The sequence below is a fragment of the Poecilia mexicana genome, unplaced genomic scaffold (assembly GCF_051168715.1).
Source record: "Poecilia mexicana isolate PSO_F unplaced genomic scaffold, ASM5116871v1 scaffold_2, whole genome shotgun sequence".
In the NCBI taxonomy this organism is placed as follows: domain Eukaryota; kingdom Metazoa; phylum Chordata; class Actinopteri; order Cyprinodontiformes; family Poeciliidae; genus Poecilia; species Poecilia mexicana.
In genome coordinates, this window is record NW_028263371.1 from 47,940,174 (window position 1) to 47,956,632 (window position 16,459).

Consider the following 16,459-nt stretch of genomic DNA (forward strand, 5'->3'; position numbering starts at 1 on the left):
ACAAAAATAATTTACTTGCATTTTTAATGTATTTCTAATTGAGTATAAGAAAGACTTGAGAGTTTAAATGAAAAACCTGCAGATCGTACCTTTTTTAAAATTCTGATTGATTAGTCAGACTAATCAATAACTAAAGTAATTGTTAGTTGCAGACATAACAGAAAGAAGGAAATACTTTTTGATACCAGATTGTTGTCACTTTGAGTATTCAGTGAACAAAAATGAAGCCAAAACAGATCATCAACTGTAGATTTTAAAAAAATTAGACCCAGATGTTTTTATTTAAAGATCAGACTTGAAACAAAAACACTGAATATATGAGTTCTGTATCGAACACATTTTATTCCAAACGTTGCTGCAGTTTTCTCATGTATTCCTGACTTCTAAGTTCATTCCTCCTCCATACACATTCAGTGGCCCGACTGGAAAAACGCTCCACCCATAACAGCCTGGAGTTGTGCGTTGAATCCACGAACCTCGATGCAGAAGGGCAGCAGCGTAGGTCTCTCCGTGCAACTCTTTGTTTTGAGGGGGGAGCTCTGACTCTGCAGCTTCTCGCTGTGCGCCGACTCGCTCTGCTGGCCGCAGTACAACAGGACCGGCTGGACGCAGTCGCCGTCCGCCAGGAGCAGGGAGTGGCTCTGACCGGCTGACAGATCCCAAACCCGGAGGCCGTCTGACAGCTGCAGGAACCAACCAAGAAACGAGTGTGGATTTAGGAAAATCAAAAAAATGTGTTTTCTTTTGATCAAGATGGACATTTTCACTCATTAACAGCATAAAACAATTTATTGCGGTAGAAAAAACTCAATTAAATCTACGTTTGTTTTTCATATTTGTTAAAGCTGTCACCATGTCATGACAGTTTGTTATGAAACAGATAATCTATTAAAACATCGGTCTCCTCCACCTCCTTCCTTAACATCTGCAGAAATGCAGCGAACCAGACCAGAAGCAACCAATCACAAAACAGTCGCCGGGCAGACTGTTTTGTGATGGCAGAACACACCATGCACAAGATCTACAAGGTTTTGTGTTGACAAGTTTATGGAAATCTCAGAGTTCAAAGAGTAATCATTTACATCCTCCAAGGGACACACAGATACAGCTGCTTAGGTCATACCAGCCACGCTGTTCGTCTCCATTTTAAACTTTTTACAGCAGTTGCAGCAGAGAGGATTTACATGAGGATGATTAGCGCTGCCAATCACCCTCATGTACTGGCTGGTCAACATTCCAATAGTGGAGAAACAGCTTACCATTACAGGAAAACTGTTTATCCGCCGTTATCAGTGGCCATTACGACTAGGCTGATCATCGAAAACAACATGCTGCAGCTTTACTTTGGGATTTTTAAGGATTTATTTGGACCGTTCTTCAGTTTAAGGAGAATATTATCAAATGACAAAACACTTTTCTCTAACCCACACAAGATCAAAATTATACTCACAGTTTGCTGATAATTAAATTATGATTAAACACCCTAATTATATTTGGTTAAATGTCTCTGAGCGAGTTCAAGAAAAGCTAAAAAATGAAGAAATCTGTTAAGTCCCTACCAGGAAACCAACAATCTAGTAAAGTCTAATGAAACAAAGTGATCAAATATGCAGCCAGAATTATGATGGACGCTACAACATGTGGTTTCTCTGCAGAGGTCAACTTTTCTCTATATTACTGGATATGTGTGTATTTGATAAGCTACATTAGACTAGAGCAGAAAAACAACTAACTAATTATTAAATGATTAAAGCCTAACATTGATATGACTGTATAGAGAGGAATCAATGACCAAACCTTTGCTAACTGAGGTACGGTGACGGGGCCGTCGACACGACCAAGCTGTCCACACAGGTTGCTTCCCCATGAATAAACCTGCAACACACAAGAATTATTTATTTATAGGGCCACAAATTTACTTTTCAAATCCTCACAACATCCATCAGCTCAAATTAATTTAACAAACCAATAAAAGCAAATCGTTTTAAGCTCAAATTACACTTTGGATGAAAGCTGTAGAGCGGGTTTGATGGATGGTTTGGCTGCATGTTTAAATCTGGCTGTTACCTGACACTGTGCAGTGAGCGCCAGCGAATGGTGGTACCCCGCAGCAACTTTGATCACTTCCTGCCCTGTGAGAGACTTGATGCACAAAGGCTGCAGCCTAAACACACAGAGCACACACAACCACAGCAGCAGAGGTTAGAGGAAAAACGTGGATATGAATGTAACTACAAGCAACAAGTGTGTTAAAGGGGACCTATGATGCAAAATTCACTTTTTGCACATTTCTGTAATTCCCTCTGGGTCTCAACTCCAGTTCAGAGATGTATATTTAAAATTTAATGGTAATATTTAAAGTATTATTGTGAGTACGATAAAAATGTTGATTAAAAACTATTAATCACTTCTTTAGGTAACTGTACGGCACAGCATTCATGGCACCACAAACACCGTCAGTAAACTGCACAGAGAGACATTTTTGAATATGATTTGAATAAAAGTTGTGTCAGTTTCTTTTAAAACATTAACTTAAATTTATCATTACAACATTAAATCAAAATTCTTATTATGACTAAAAAATTTTAAAATAAATACAATACAATAAATGGCATCAACTGTTTAAAAAAAAAAAAAAAAAGCCTAAAGGCTTAAAAAATATCCACCCAGTTGGAAAGACTTTAATGTTTTTTGGTGTCTGGAAAATGAGCCTTTTCAAAAATCTTCATTTTGTTAAATCACATTCCATGGGCCCTGTGCCGTTACCTAGCAACCCCAGCTAAGCCCAGCCCGTTACCTAGCAACCTACACAGAACTAAAGCAAATTTGGTCAGCTGATTCTGACAGGAGCTCAAAATAGGCAGAACATAGCAAACTGAAATCTTATTTTTTGCACAAAAAATGTAATGAACCTGTTTTGTAAAACTCATAAACCTGTTTAAACGTGACGTAATGTCACGTTTAAAGTCCATAAAACAAACCTGGCCAGCTGGTCTCCGTGTCCCAGCTGTCCTTCGGACCCGCGTCCCCAGCTCCAGACTTCTGTCTCCAGGGACGGCAGCCCGTCTCCTGAATCATCCGATGCTGCACCAGCACAGAGCGACCCGGAGGCAGCCTGGCGGCGTCTCCGTGGCGACCCTGCATGAAAACAAAACCCACAGACTTTAGCTCATAACCAGATGGGTTTAGGATCCATCATGCTGTGGGCCTGCTTTTCCTCCAGAAGCCATGAAAACCTCGTCATGGTTTCTTCTGGATTTACCAGAACAATTTAAGTAAAACTCTCGGGAATTTGGTAGAAAAAGAAATGGATCTTGACTGGTTTTCAGTTGTAATAATAAAAATATCAAAATGTGTAAAACTTCACTGAAAAAACTTTCCTGAACAATAAACAGTCATTTAATGCTGCAACTAATGATTATCTAATATTATTCTACCAATTATTCAAACAATTTGTCAGAGGAAAAAAAAGACTCTCTGCTGATTTTTCATTTAACCACTTAAGCTTTTTTGATATAAAATTAGAATTAAAAGATACAAATAAACTCATAAATGAATTCCTGTATTAAATAAGAAAATAAACATTTATTTCCTAAAATGGAAAACACAGCAATCCTTTAGTGAACGCTTGATCATTTGTCCAAAGGACGCATCTGAAACTTAAATCAATACGGATTAATTTGTTGACAAGCTTTTTTTGACAATTTAAATCAGAAAGAGCTAAAACTGCCACTTGAGGAGTTATAGGTAAAACATATTTGGGTTTTTTATCATTTCAAATGTAAACTATATATTTTTTGTACAGTTGTGGATTAATATCTCCTCTGTGTTGTTCAGCAAATTACATTTTTTGAGTCATGCTAGTTAATGATGAATCGATTTCTATACTAGATTATATCAATAATTAATGAATCGATTAATGGTTTCAGCCCTACAGTCATTCACAAAATACGTGAACCAGAAGGCTTTGAAGAGTTTGTGTTATTTGTGGTTAGGTTGTAAATCTTCAGAGGTCTCATCAGCTGACAGGAAGTTCACAGAAACACAAACTGACAAATTATTGAGCCGATCAAACCAGCTGAGAGAAGCAAAGACAAGTGAGGCTGCTGGCTGACTTTCATTTTTATGATCCTGAAACTTCTGGAAACCCAGAAAACGGGAAGTTGATCTGCCGGTCCTGCTTATTTTTTAAAACCAAACGATCCTCCCTGTTTGCCAGCTGATTTATGAACTGAAGACACTAAAACTGGAACTGAATTCATTTGGTTTCTGCAAAATGAGGGTCAAATTTGAAGCAGTTCTCTTTAGCCTAAAAATGCAGGGAGTGGAAACATTTGTTCTCAACTGTGAGCTGTTCAGGTTTAAAGTCTTCAACTGCGGTAAAATTTCTCAGGAGAGAGAATGAATAAAAACAGTTTGTTGACACATGGTCAAACACGGAAATGGGAGAGCAGAACTAGATAGAAATCATAATTATGTCCCATCAACAGATCAAAGTTCTACCAAATCCAAATGGAGCTTAATTACCCAACTAATTAACATTTTCTACTTTACTTTTACATTTCTCAAACAAAAATATTTTTAGTTGTTAATTGAAAGTGCCGGCTTCCTGGTTCAGTATCGAAGGCTTCAGGTATTAATCCCTTCATCTAAATCACAAAAGAAAATGAGCGACTTTCCCAAATAAACAGTCCGTCCGTTCACACCCGTCCGATCGTACCGTGGGTCGGGGTTCCAGGAAGCGAGCGCCTGCCGCTTGCCGCCGCGTTCCCCTTCTGGTGTGCGTTTGTGAGGCTGCAGCCGAGCAGCGCCTGCCTCTCCCTCTCCACACAAAGACGAACTTCTTCCAGACACACCGGCGAAGATGAGAGCGGCGCAGACGCCCCGCCGCTGCAGAACGGAAGGTCAAAGGTTAGATACTGAAGCATGGATTGTTTCCAGGGGACAGTCGTTGATAAATACAGGGCTTCTGCTTCATTTAAGGCTTTTTAAGACCATCATCAATGAAAAATAAGACCTGTATCATGACGGAAATTTTTTAATTTTATATTGTGGTGGTGCCAAAATTATTTTGCACCAACTGATGGTAACATCGTATAGTTTGGCAAAATAAATGATCCAGAGGCAAAGACAAAAGTTACACCTTTAGCTAGCTAGCTAGAAACGATATATTAGCTGCTAGTTAGCGGTAGCCTCAACCGCCTCAAGAGTCAAACGTTTTCCTGACTGAAAAGAACCACGAGAAAAAAGACAACATAATTCACAAGATTAAATTGTCCTACCGCAATAAAATGTATGACCAGTGATAAGGCCAACTTACATTTTTATTAATTTAAGACATTTTAAGGTCTTAACTTTAGATAGATGAATATTTGAGACTTTTGAACATCCATCCATAAACAGCAGTGCATAAATATGCAGGTTATTGTTTGATTGGCAAAAAAAGGTGCTGCCAAAGCAGCTCCAAAGACACAATACTGCCATAAATTTATGAAAAAAAGTTGTTTTAATGAGATAAAAGCTTCGATAGATTCATCAAGATCTGATGTGGGCAGCTCAGCACGTAAGTGGTTCTTTCTTTTAAATGAATTCAGACATTTAAAGAATTTGTTTCAAAGTCCTGGGCTGACAATAATTTAATGCAGAGGTGATAAAAGATTAAGTATTTTCTTATTTGTAAATCTAATACCAACTGTAACCTCAGAAGATGCTCAGTATTCCTAATTTTAACACAGTTTGATGTAGATTTATCACAAACTTACAACTTTATTCTTGAGTTAAAAACAACAAAAACTTTTACATTTCTATTCTTATCTCTGATTTATGACATTATGTTGTTTAATGTTGTCTGAACAGGTCATTGTTGAAAATGAGAATTTGTTCTCAATCAACTTACTTGGTTAAATAGAGTAAATAAATTCATAAAATATAAACTGCAGATCACAGAAAAAAGTCAGGAAACAGTATAATCCATTTACAGCAAATGCAAATGTTCATCTCTTCTGACAAACTGAAATAGTAGCAATATTTTTTAAAAGCTTTGAACAAAAGATGATGAAAAAAATAAACTGAAGAAGTGAAGTTACCAGTGTAAAAGGTTTTACTGTGTTCAGCCTAAAAATGGAAATCCAATTGAATCATTTGGACCTTTTCTCTTTTGGGAATCACTCAGACTGAGCAGTCTTGATTAAATGTTATTGATAAACTGAGCTCTAAACAATAAAATGCTCTGCAACAACTAAATGTATTAATCTGTTTTGATCATCGGGTCACAGAACCTTGTTTTGTACAGCATTAAAGATTCTCAGACTGATGACAGAAAGTCATGGTTCAGCTGAAGCTCATCTTACTTGTTTGTCTGCATCTTGAAATTTGAATCATCTTTGTAACTTGAAGTCAATAAATCTGAAGACGGAGTTGAAGAAATGCAGCTGTCCTCTGGATGAAAGGTTAAAAGAGAGAAGAGGAAGCATTACAGGAAAGAAAGTAAGAACCAAAACCGAGTAAGAAAAAGAAATCCAAACCGAACCTGATCCGGTCTGGCTGCTCACTGAGTCGGTGTCGCCCGTCGCCGTGGCGTTTTGCGACTCCGACTGAACAGAAAGTTTATCAAGCAAACTCTGGAGCTCCAGGTCGTCAGAAAACGCGGAGTCCTTGTTGGCGGCCCAATCCGACGCCGGATTAGCTTTAGGGCTGCCGTCAGTCTGCGATGAGCACTCCGCTCTGTTTTCCTCAGCCTCCAGCCTGCTGCATGCTGGGAAATTCCTCCTGAAGGTTCAGAGAGCAGGAAATGGAGACATAAGGAAAAATATCTCATCAGTCAGAAACCACTTTCTTTTTTTTTAGATGGAAGATGGAGGACATATTTAAAGACACGGTACTGTTTAGGATTAGATCTGCTGTCATCAGAGAATGAAGATAAACTGGCTGAGGAGCCGCGGCTGCTGCCAGATGACATTCCAGCCGGATGGAGCCTGGGAACCCGTCTCCGGGAAGAAGGCTGGAATGCACATCAAAGAGGAGAAGCAAAAGATAAGAACTATGAAAGCACTTTTCACATCCTCACACAAATTATCCACTACATTCAGGCTTTGACTAGGCCTCTCCAGAACAACATTTGCCTACATGTCTTTTTGAAGATTTAAATTTTTGGAAAAATCTGGATTTCTTTTTTTTTTTAAAACACCAAAACACCTTACATTAGTAAGGTGGATGGTTGAATAAAACAACAGGTTGTACAGTTATCTGCAGTTTAAAGGGGCAGTACTATGTAACTTCAAGGCATATAGTTCCATTTTATAGCACAATAAAGTAACTATGTTACCTTCAGTTGCTTTAAAAATGCTGTACATATAAAATATGACTTAAAAAGATATTTGACTTAGTAAGATATCACCTGTCTCTTTAAAAAACCTTTGCTCTTTCTGAAACTCTGCCTTCAGGAAGTCATCACAACATGGCTCCTCTATTAACCCTGTAACAAAGTTTTTACCAGCGACTGTAATGAGATCAGCTGGTGCTCAGCTCCACTAGGTGTTTGCTAATTGCTACCGTCTAGTCTGAAGGAGCTGATTGGGGGAGGAGCTACATCTCGAAGGCGGGGCTTGGTCCAACCAGGCATTCTGTTGCCATGGAGATTAAAGGATTTGTCAAACATGCTTGAAAGACTCAAAGTAACACTCCAGGTTTGTTTTTGATGAGGTAATGACATTACAACATGATGTAAAGCTAAACAAAAGAGTTGATTTTACATAATACTGCCCCTTTAATCAAATCACAATCATAATAAAACCAAAATATCCCAAACGTTTCAGACTTATATTAGTTCATTGCCCATTATTGTTGCAAAGCAAAGAAACTGCTGCTCTCTTTAACTTGCAAACAAAAATGGCGTCTCTACCTCACTTCTTGTGACTTCAGAGAGCTCCACCCCAAGCGGACAGTAGACCGCATCATCGGTTGTAACCAGTTCCTCCCTGTCTGCCAACGGGCACTGAGGTGACCGACCCCGCTCCCTCATTTTTGGGGTACTCTGAGCGCTAAAGTCCTGAGCAGGTAAACTGCGGACAAGTGCCAGGCTGTGGTAGGCACCACATGCCACCTACAAGAGACGAAACAGAAACATTTACACCTGGTGGTCCAGCAGACTTGGTTTGATTGGGGACCAAAGTTGCAACATTTGCTACATCGTCAGCTGGTCTGATTTGGTTTCACACTGCACTGCCAAACGATCCAAACTAATTGAAAAACTTGTTTCCCTCCTCGCCTGTGGAGGCGCTGCACCAAGAACAACTGAAGGAAATGACCGGAAATTATCTGAAGAAAACACGGAGCACAACTTACTTCTTCACATAATGTAAACAAATGTGGAGTTGGTTGGTTTGGGGAGCAACAGTCAAACTCTGACATGGACCAAAAACAAACTGTAGTCTGCCTAAAAACCTAGCAGTTCCAATGCATATATGAATGCAAGTGAACCAGAAATCGCTCCAAAAGCAGAAAGTGGACTATAGCTCAAGGCATTCTGGGAAAATAGAACCAAAACTAACATGTTTGTCTAGCAGGAGAAACTACTCATTTTCTTTTAACAAAGAAAAAAGTGAAATCCTACAACCACTTAAATCTGATGCCACTTCATTTTTGTTTAAATTTTGTGAATAAGTAAGATGTGCTCAATGTCTTCCTCAGAGGTTTTCATGTTGCTTCCTTCAGTGGTTCTTGGTGCAGCGCCACCACAGGCTAGGAGGTGTAGTGTGAGACCAAACTGTATCAGCTGAAAATGTATCAAATGTAGCAGCTTTGGTTCCCAATCTAACCGATTCTACAGGCCTATCAGGTCTGAAAACACCCTCAGAGACAGGAAAGCATTTTATACATATTGCACAAAAACAACAAACATATATCTGACCTGAATCACATGTCTGCCTGCCAGATGTTCAACCTTCACAGACGGATAACAATGAGAATCTGATTAATAAAATCAAATATAAGAGGAACTGATGTTCAGCCTTGAGGATACCTTCTGAGGTTTCCACACAGGGAAGGTGTTGGTGACCAGGCCGAGCTGGCAGCCGCTCCCCCAGGCCCACAGCTCGTTTTGGGCCGACAGAGCCAGGCTGTGCTCCCGTCCACAGGCGAGGCTGACGACCCGAACAACCACGGGAGGAACCACCTCACTGTCCACCACGGTGACGGGACACGGCTCGGGAACTGTCACAGGGAACCATTCACTTTATTATTACCTCAATAAGCAGAAATATAGCAACCAAATTCAACTTCTAAACGTCAACTCCTGTCATGAAAGCAAAGTGTTTTGAATATTTCGAGGAGCAGCTTTAGATAATGTGTAGATTTTTACAGTTCGTTACTTTTTCCATGAAATCTCTGTCATTTTTCTAGCAATATTCAATGATGGCGCGACCACCTGGGACTCGAAGTTTAATGACACATCCAGAGTCTGAGTGGTTGAAGTGAACTAATCATTTTTGGCTCAATTTATTATCCACTCAAAGCATCCAGCATGCTGAGGTGAGTGAATCTTCATCAGTGCAGACAGAGCTACTGCGCAGCGTACAAGCAGAATAAATGAAGCGAAGCGAAAAGGCATTTAATGAAATTATATTTTAGAGACACTCTGGTGCCACTTTTTAGCACAAGTAAATAAATATGTTATCTTCAGTTATTAAAAAATGCTGTTTATATCTAAGCCTGTCATAATAAGCTACTAACTACGTTATAAATTGAAATGAGCCAAATAATTTCCATCTTGATTAATATTTTTGAAGGATCATTTTGTTTAGCCATCATAATCTGTTTATGCTTTTTATTTATTGTTTTTTGTAGTTGCACATTCCAGCTCCAATGTGCAGTGTTATTTACAAAATTAAACTTTATTAGTCTGTAAGAGAGTAAACTTTAATTATTATCAAAATATTACTTGAAAATTCTCTCAAAACAACATTATCTTTTATTGCAATAAATTCTGGAACAATTTATCATCCATAAAATGAGTTATTTTGACAAGTCTACATATATCAAACATTACATAAAAGACATTTTACTTTGTGAATTGACGTCTCTGTCTCTTTAAGAAGATCCTGCTCTTTCATTTTGCCTTCAGTATGTCATCATAGCAATGCCCTTCCATTATCCCATTTACAAACGTTCTCAGGAGCTTTGGACTGAGAAGGCCACCCAGTTTCACCAGGTGTTTGCTAACTGCTGCTAGTCTGCAGGAGCTGAGGAAGCTCGCCTACAGCTCCAATGAGGAGTTTTGGGTTTATGCACCCCGAATTGGTGCCACAGAAGATTGAGGAATTCCTCAAACGTGCATGAAAGAATAACATTATAACATTGATTTCACACTATACTGCCCTTTTAAAGCAAACATTTTTGCCAAAAACTGGTCTGACATGATGAAATAAACAAACCTGTAGTGTTTGTGACAGAGGCTCTGTCCGTCTGCCCACACTGTCCTGCAGTGTTCTCCCCCCACATGTAAACGCCGCCCTGCTCGCTTATCGCGCCGCAGTGGAAGCCCCCAGCGGCCACATGGACCACCGTCCTCCCAAGCAGCGAGGCCTCCAGCACCGGAGCCGACACCGGGACGCTCACCCCCCTCCAGGAAAGCTCCCCGAACGAGAACACCAGACCCCCTGGAAAACAACACCAAACCAGTCACTGCAGGACAGAAGAGCAAATGATTTAACACAATGTACAATTTATACGACCTGCTTTTATGGATGGAATGATTAATCGAATTAATCAAGAGTAATTGTGATTAATCGATTACTGAAGTAATTGGAACTAAAAATGATTCCAGTCATCTCAAAAAAAAATAAAAAATCCAAATAAAAATAATCAATAGATCAGCTTTACACTGTATTGATGTTAAGTCAAGCAGAAATAGTTTTTCACATGTTGGTGTCAGAAGTATGTTTTAGCTGCAGATGCATTATTTTCTACAAATAATCAAACGTTCACTAAAGCAATGCTGTAATTGCATTTTAGGCAATAAAATGTTTATTTTCTTATTTAAAAATAAAGAACTGAATTAATTACAATTATAACAATTATTGTAGAAATCAATTATGGTGACGATTAATCGCAGTTAATCGTCAACATATAGTTAATTTGCTACAATTAATTAAACACATAAGCCTGTCTTATGCAATATTAGAAGTACATTAATGATGTAAATCATTCAATTTCTTTTTTAAATAAGAAAATAAACATCTTATTGCTTAAAATGCAATAACTTAGAAATCCTTTAGTCAATTTGAATTTATATAAATTGTGTTTCATTTTCTGAAAATTAAAAAATAGATTCGTCACAATTAATCGTTTCAACCGTAAATACAAATATCTTCATTTCTCTCCATTATATCAGCAAAGAAGATCAGAACGTTTCTATTTATTCAGCCCAGTGTCTCACCGTTCTCAAATGACCAAAAGTTTTATTAGGAATCAAAAATCAAGATCTTGGCATTACTCCAAGATGAGTCCCTAAGTAGTAAAGTTTACATTAAAAACGCACCTTGTGCCAGGAGGATGCCGTGGTTTTCTCCCAGGGAGATGTGCATTACGGGCCTGGACAGCAGCACCGTCTCTGGGCAGAGCTGCTGGGTTCCTCCCTCTGAAGGCCAGACATGGAGGAGGCCTCTGTCCGGAGGCTGGAGGCCTCTCTCATCCGCAGGGCTGCCGGCACAGAAACAACAAACTCTGGCATTTAACTGAACGCAAAGTTAGAGCAAATGTCGCAGCTGATTACGACATGAAAAACAGACAAAAAGAAAGAGAAAGCCATCAGAAAGTGAAAGATTGAAGAGATAAAGGAGTTAGCATACCATCTCATTAATCCCTAAAGTTGAAAAGGCTTATATGGGATCTGCATGCCCAGACATGCCAACACACTTCTTAGAGAAAACGAATCTAAAATTCAAACGGTCGCTATACGTCTGAATGATAGCAAACATGAATCATAATCATGTAAAAGGGAAATTTATAAATTATTCTCTTAATATACCACAAAGTTTAAAAAAAACTGAGCCATGTTGATTATTTTTGCTGAAAGAGAACATAACTTTAAACTCTCTTAAGGATTTTTAATATATTTTTACCTTAATTTACAAGCTCCTATGTCTAAGAATAAAGTATAGCAAAAAGCCTGTTTAAAATTAAAATATCAGAAATCTTAATAGCCATGTCAGAAAACGCTTCATTGCTCTGTAAAATAAATGAAAAACATTTCACAACTTACAGGAGATCATTTAACAAAGAGAACTGGATTAACTGATAGATAAAAAAAATCATTTTTCAATTCAAACTTGCAGGATGCGGTCCACAAACATCTTAGGGACATAAAAGACGAGATACAACAAAAACAAAACAGCTCCAGGTTGTGACTCTGTTGTAGTCACATAAACACATCAGCACAGTATCAGTAGATGACAGAAAATTGTTAGGAAAGTTGATACAGTCAGTCCAAAACACTTTATAGCAGACTTTTTCACATTATCATTCAGAAATATAGAAACAAAAGGCTTGCTTTTGTTGTGAACCGGCATTAATACACAAACCCAATTAAAAGTAACTCTTTAAGACTAAAACTGAAGCCTAACAGAGCAGATGAGGGATCCATCTGATTTTTAAAAATGGTGATTTTGTTTTGAACACTAGGGGAAACAGATCGTCATGGTTTCCTCACCTTCCTTCTGGTTTCTCCATCACTTCATGCTCTCAGAGCTCCAGCACGGCGATGGCGCCTTTATGAACATTTTACTCAAAACTCATCTGTTGTCTCTTCTGATTACGTTCAGCTGACATAAAGACAGGAGCCTCCTCCGTCCTGAGTTGATGCCTCTTCTGCTCATTTAGATCCAGGTTCTTGTTTGTTGAACTTCTGCTCAACAGATAAGACAGATTAAGACCTTGTCAAACAAAATCATCCATAACTTTAACACATCTTGCAATCAATCAATGATTTTTAACAATCAAAAATCAGAGAGAAAAAAAGATTCATATTCAGCACTTCGCACAAGTCTTTTGGGGTTTTTGTCAACCACCTTAGAACATCTGAATGCTAAAATATTTACCCACAATTCTTAGCAACAATCCTAAAGCTCCACCTAATTGAATGGTGTGCGAACACCAAATCCCTCGTCTTTTGTAACTTCCAACAAGTTTTCTAAGGTTTGTCCACATTTCCTAACCCCTTATGAAGACAACTATCCCCACAGCATTATGTTGCCATCACCATGTTTAATTATTCAGGAGGTTTTCTAAACTGACCATCTTCCCTTGGACAAAGTTTCCAGTTCGGAATGTTATTTTTTTGGTCGGGTACCTTAAAAAGATCACATTAATGTAGAGGATATATGTTTTATTTAGTTAATTTATAAATATACCTAATATGTATTTAGCATCTAAATGGCAGCAATGCACCAAAAAGTTGCTTCCTAACTGCAATTAAACAAGCAGAAGAAGACCACCTTCTCACAACTGTTTAACGTGTCAGAATTTCAATGTGGCGGCACCCATAGACATTGCTTGCAGTACTTTTACAAACATCATTTTCAGTCTCACTTTCCATAAGCAACCATTTTTAATTAGAGCTGCAGGCTCTACATGATTTTATTTTATTTTCCCTTACATGTGTGTCTCGTAAAATAAACATGTTTCCAAAAAAAATCCTACTATTTTGATCTGAAAAGCGGCCATATTGAAACACAAAACATATTCAGGATAGTCAGAGTTGCTCCCGATTTCCTGGTGGGAAATTTGACTTGCAGGTGATTTTTCCAGGTGACTGGGGTGTCAGAATGCCCCAGTTCTGTGTACAACTGGAACGCAGCATATCCCCACAGCATGATGCTGCCATGTTGTACTCAAAATGGTCAAACTTTCCTGTACCCACTAAAGAGTCATTATGTAGTTTGTTTTGATACTGATGTTGACTGAAGGTGGAGTCTGTTTACCTTTTTTTTAAGTGTAAAGGTAAAAAGGACTAAATTACATACCAGATTTATAAGTTTTAAACGAAATCCAAATACAATACATTAAATTCCGTCCTTGCAATGTCTTGTAAATAGTTGTTGAATTCATAATAGTCTTGCTTAGTCTTAATCCTTCAAACTCAAACTCTGCACAGAGATCCAGTTAAAGTAAAGGAAACAGATTTGTGATTGTCTTCTCTCTTATCTTCATGCAGGATGCTCTGTAAACACACCGCTGATTTATTTATTGTTAGTCATTCACACTCTGAACTTGCTGACAGACATGCGTATTACAGTGTTAGACCAGAAACAAACATTTTCTCTTTCTATCCACTTTCACTGTATTCGCACACTGCTAATACAATAGAAAGTAAACGATGTCTTTCAATATATTCGACAGTCGAATAGCGATTTAACTGAGCGGCTACGCAGCTACCGAAGCTAAACAGGCTAATTAAACTTACCAGCGACTCCATCAAACTCGGCTGGAAGTGAAGAAGTTGTTTGACGCGGCGCCTTTCAGTAAGTCCGGATAATCTGGTGTGACTGGCACCGCTGATACGACGAGCTAATGAATTTTAATATATTTAAATCAGTGCAGGAGTTCAGAAAGCAGAAGTGGACTGGATGTTGCTGGGAGGGACGATAAACTGTGCGATGGAATCCGCGCAGGGACAAACATCGCGGTGACGACACACCTGAAACTGCCGCTGATGAGCCTGTGACAGAAAAGCGAAGATGTACGAAAGAGGTCCCACTCCGAAGCGATTCTTACTGCCGTCAGTTGTAGAGATATTCTATTCTACGAAAGATGGCATACTCTGATTCAATTTCAAGAGCTGTGGTATTCTTAATTGGATCAGGCTAAAATAGAAAGTTAAAGTTAAAATTATAATAGAAAGTTTTGAATTTGTTTTCTGCCTTATTTTTAAGTTTAATTTACACAATTTTGATTTACCAAAAATCGTAAAAAAAATAAACAAATCAGCCACTTAAGGCTATTTTTTAAATCTCAAAACAAATCCTGTAATTTCAGTATCATAAACAAAACCTTACTATTTTACCTCTTACTGTGTTCTGATAAACTTTGTTCAGAGACTCTTATTACACTGTATTATTTATAGTGTTTTACTACGGTTTATTCTTTAAAGTCTGATAAAACATTTTGTTATATTTTGGATATTTTTTCAGGACTTATAACAAAGACATTAACATTTCAGCTCTAATATTTAACAACAAAAATGAATACTATATCCTGGAAATTGAACCACAGATATAGATTTTCCATACCAATAGTAGATCTTTGAACATTTAATTAATTTTTGTAAAGTGTACCACATATACCAATAAATTATCCAATAAATTAGATAATTATCCATTAGAGTTATTTGTTTTTCACAATAGACTAGTAATGTATGCATCTGAACAGCAGAGGTCTCACTCATTTGAGCTGCAAAGCACTCAGATAGGACACAACACATTTTTGACAATAAACTGGAGGAAATACAAGGAAATACTAATGTATACTTGCCATTCAATGCTAAACTATAAATTAGTAAAACTTGGGGAAAATTAAAAAGTTAAACAACCAGCTCCAAAACTTTTATGAACAAATTCAGCTAAGATTTGATCCAATGAATGGGTAATCAAAACTAAATGAATAAGAGTTAAGGCATTTTTACCATTTTTCATCAAAATGACTCATTGTTGGAAAAATAAAGTGGAAGTATTTGATACTAATTGCTTTTCTCAGGTTTAATGTTATAAATTAGATAATGGTAAAATGACAAGAATTATGGATTAATAACAGTTTCTGCTTAAATAGAACAAACATAATTGGCGATATTTATACTATTGGTAAGTATTTTTCAAAATGAAGACAAATGAGGCTATACTATGTTTAAAAAGTTTAATCTACTGAGGAACATGTAAAGAAATGACTTCCACAGAGAGGAACTGGGAAAAGATGTGATGGTTGGAGGCATGCCTCAGATGGCGATCCTCTGATGTAATCCTCCTACAAATTGCTCTGTGGAAATAAACGTTTGTCATAAATATTTTGTCTGTCAACAAGTAATAAATCATAATATCATCAGTGATTTTTCATGATGACTGACTGTCTTATAGACCAGTGGTCCCCAACCCCCGGTCCGTGGACCAATTGGTACCGGGCCGCGCAAGAAATAATTAAATATTTCCGTTTTATGTATTATTTGAGTCTGGAGGATATTTTATTTTGAAAATCCTTTAACCGGATTCTCTCGGTTACTTGCGCGCCAACACTGAGCCCACAAGCAGCAAAATGAGTAAGAAACGGATCAGATGTCTTTGGAAAGTTTCTTTGTAAAGGGGAAAAGGCCCAGAGAAGAGACAGGATAATGGATTTATTCCGGACCGGTAGGTGAGTCAAACATTACAAGCCGCTCTGTGTAACATGCGGCGACCGGCTGCTAATGAGGCAATGA

At 37.9% G+C, this 16,459-nt stretch overlaps 1 protein-coding gene across 2 annotated transcripts in view; it reads right to left on the reverse strand.

The window, feature by feature from the left end:
* LOC106931294 (alsin-like) overlaps window positions 1-14,734 on the reverse strand; it is a 32,444-nt gene extending 17,710 nt beyond the window's left edge. For both annotated transcript variants that reach the window (XM_015009353.2, XM_015009352.2), the window contains exons 1-15: window positions 14,459-14,734; window positions 12,707-12,901; window positions 11,537-11,697; window positions 10,431-10,655; window positions 9,020-9,210; window positions 8,909-8,941; window positions 7,901-8,101; window positions 6,882-7,000; window positions 6,530-6,768; window positions 6,351-6,438; window positions 4,721-4,890; window positions 2,982-3,138; window positions 2,068-2,164; window positions 1,798-1,875; window positions 477-683 (exon numbers count right to left, since the gene is read on the reverse strand). In XM_015009353.2, the coding sequence (XP_014864839.2) occupies window positions 477-683; window positions 1,798-1,875; window positions 2,068-2,164; window positions 2,982-3,138; window positions 4,721-4,890; window positions 6,351-6,438; window positions 6,530-6,768; window positions 6,882-7,000; window positions 7,901-8,101; window positions 8,909-8,941; window positions 9,020-9,210; window positions 10,431-10,655; window positions 11,537-11,697; window positions 12,707-12,726 (1,986 nt within the window). In that variant the 5' untranslated portion in view covers window positions 12,727-12,901; window positions 14,459-14,734. The remainder of the gene's footprint in view (window positions 1-476; window positions 684-1,797; window positions 1,876-2,067; window positions 2,165-2,981; window positions 3,139-4,720; window positions 4,891-6,350; window positions 6,439-6,529; window positions 6,769-6,881; window positions 7,001-7,900; window positions 8,102-8,908; window positions 8,942-9,019; window positions 9,211-10,430; window positions 10,656-11,536; window positions 11,698-12,706; window positions 12,902-14,458) is intronic.
* Between the last annotated feature and the right edge of the window lie 1,725 nt (window positions 14,735-16,459).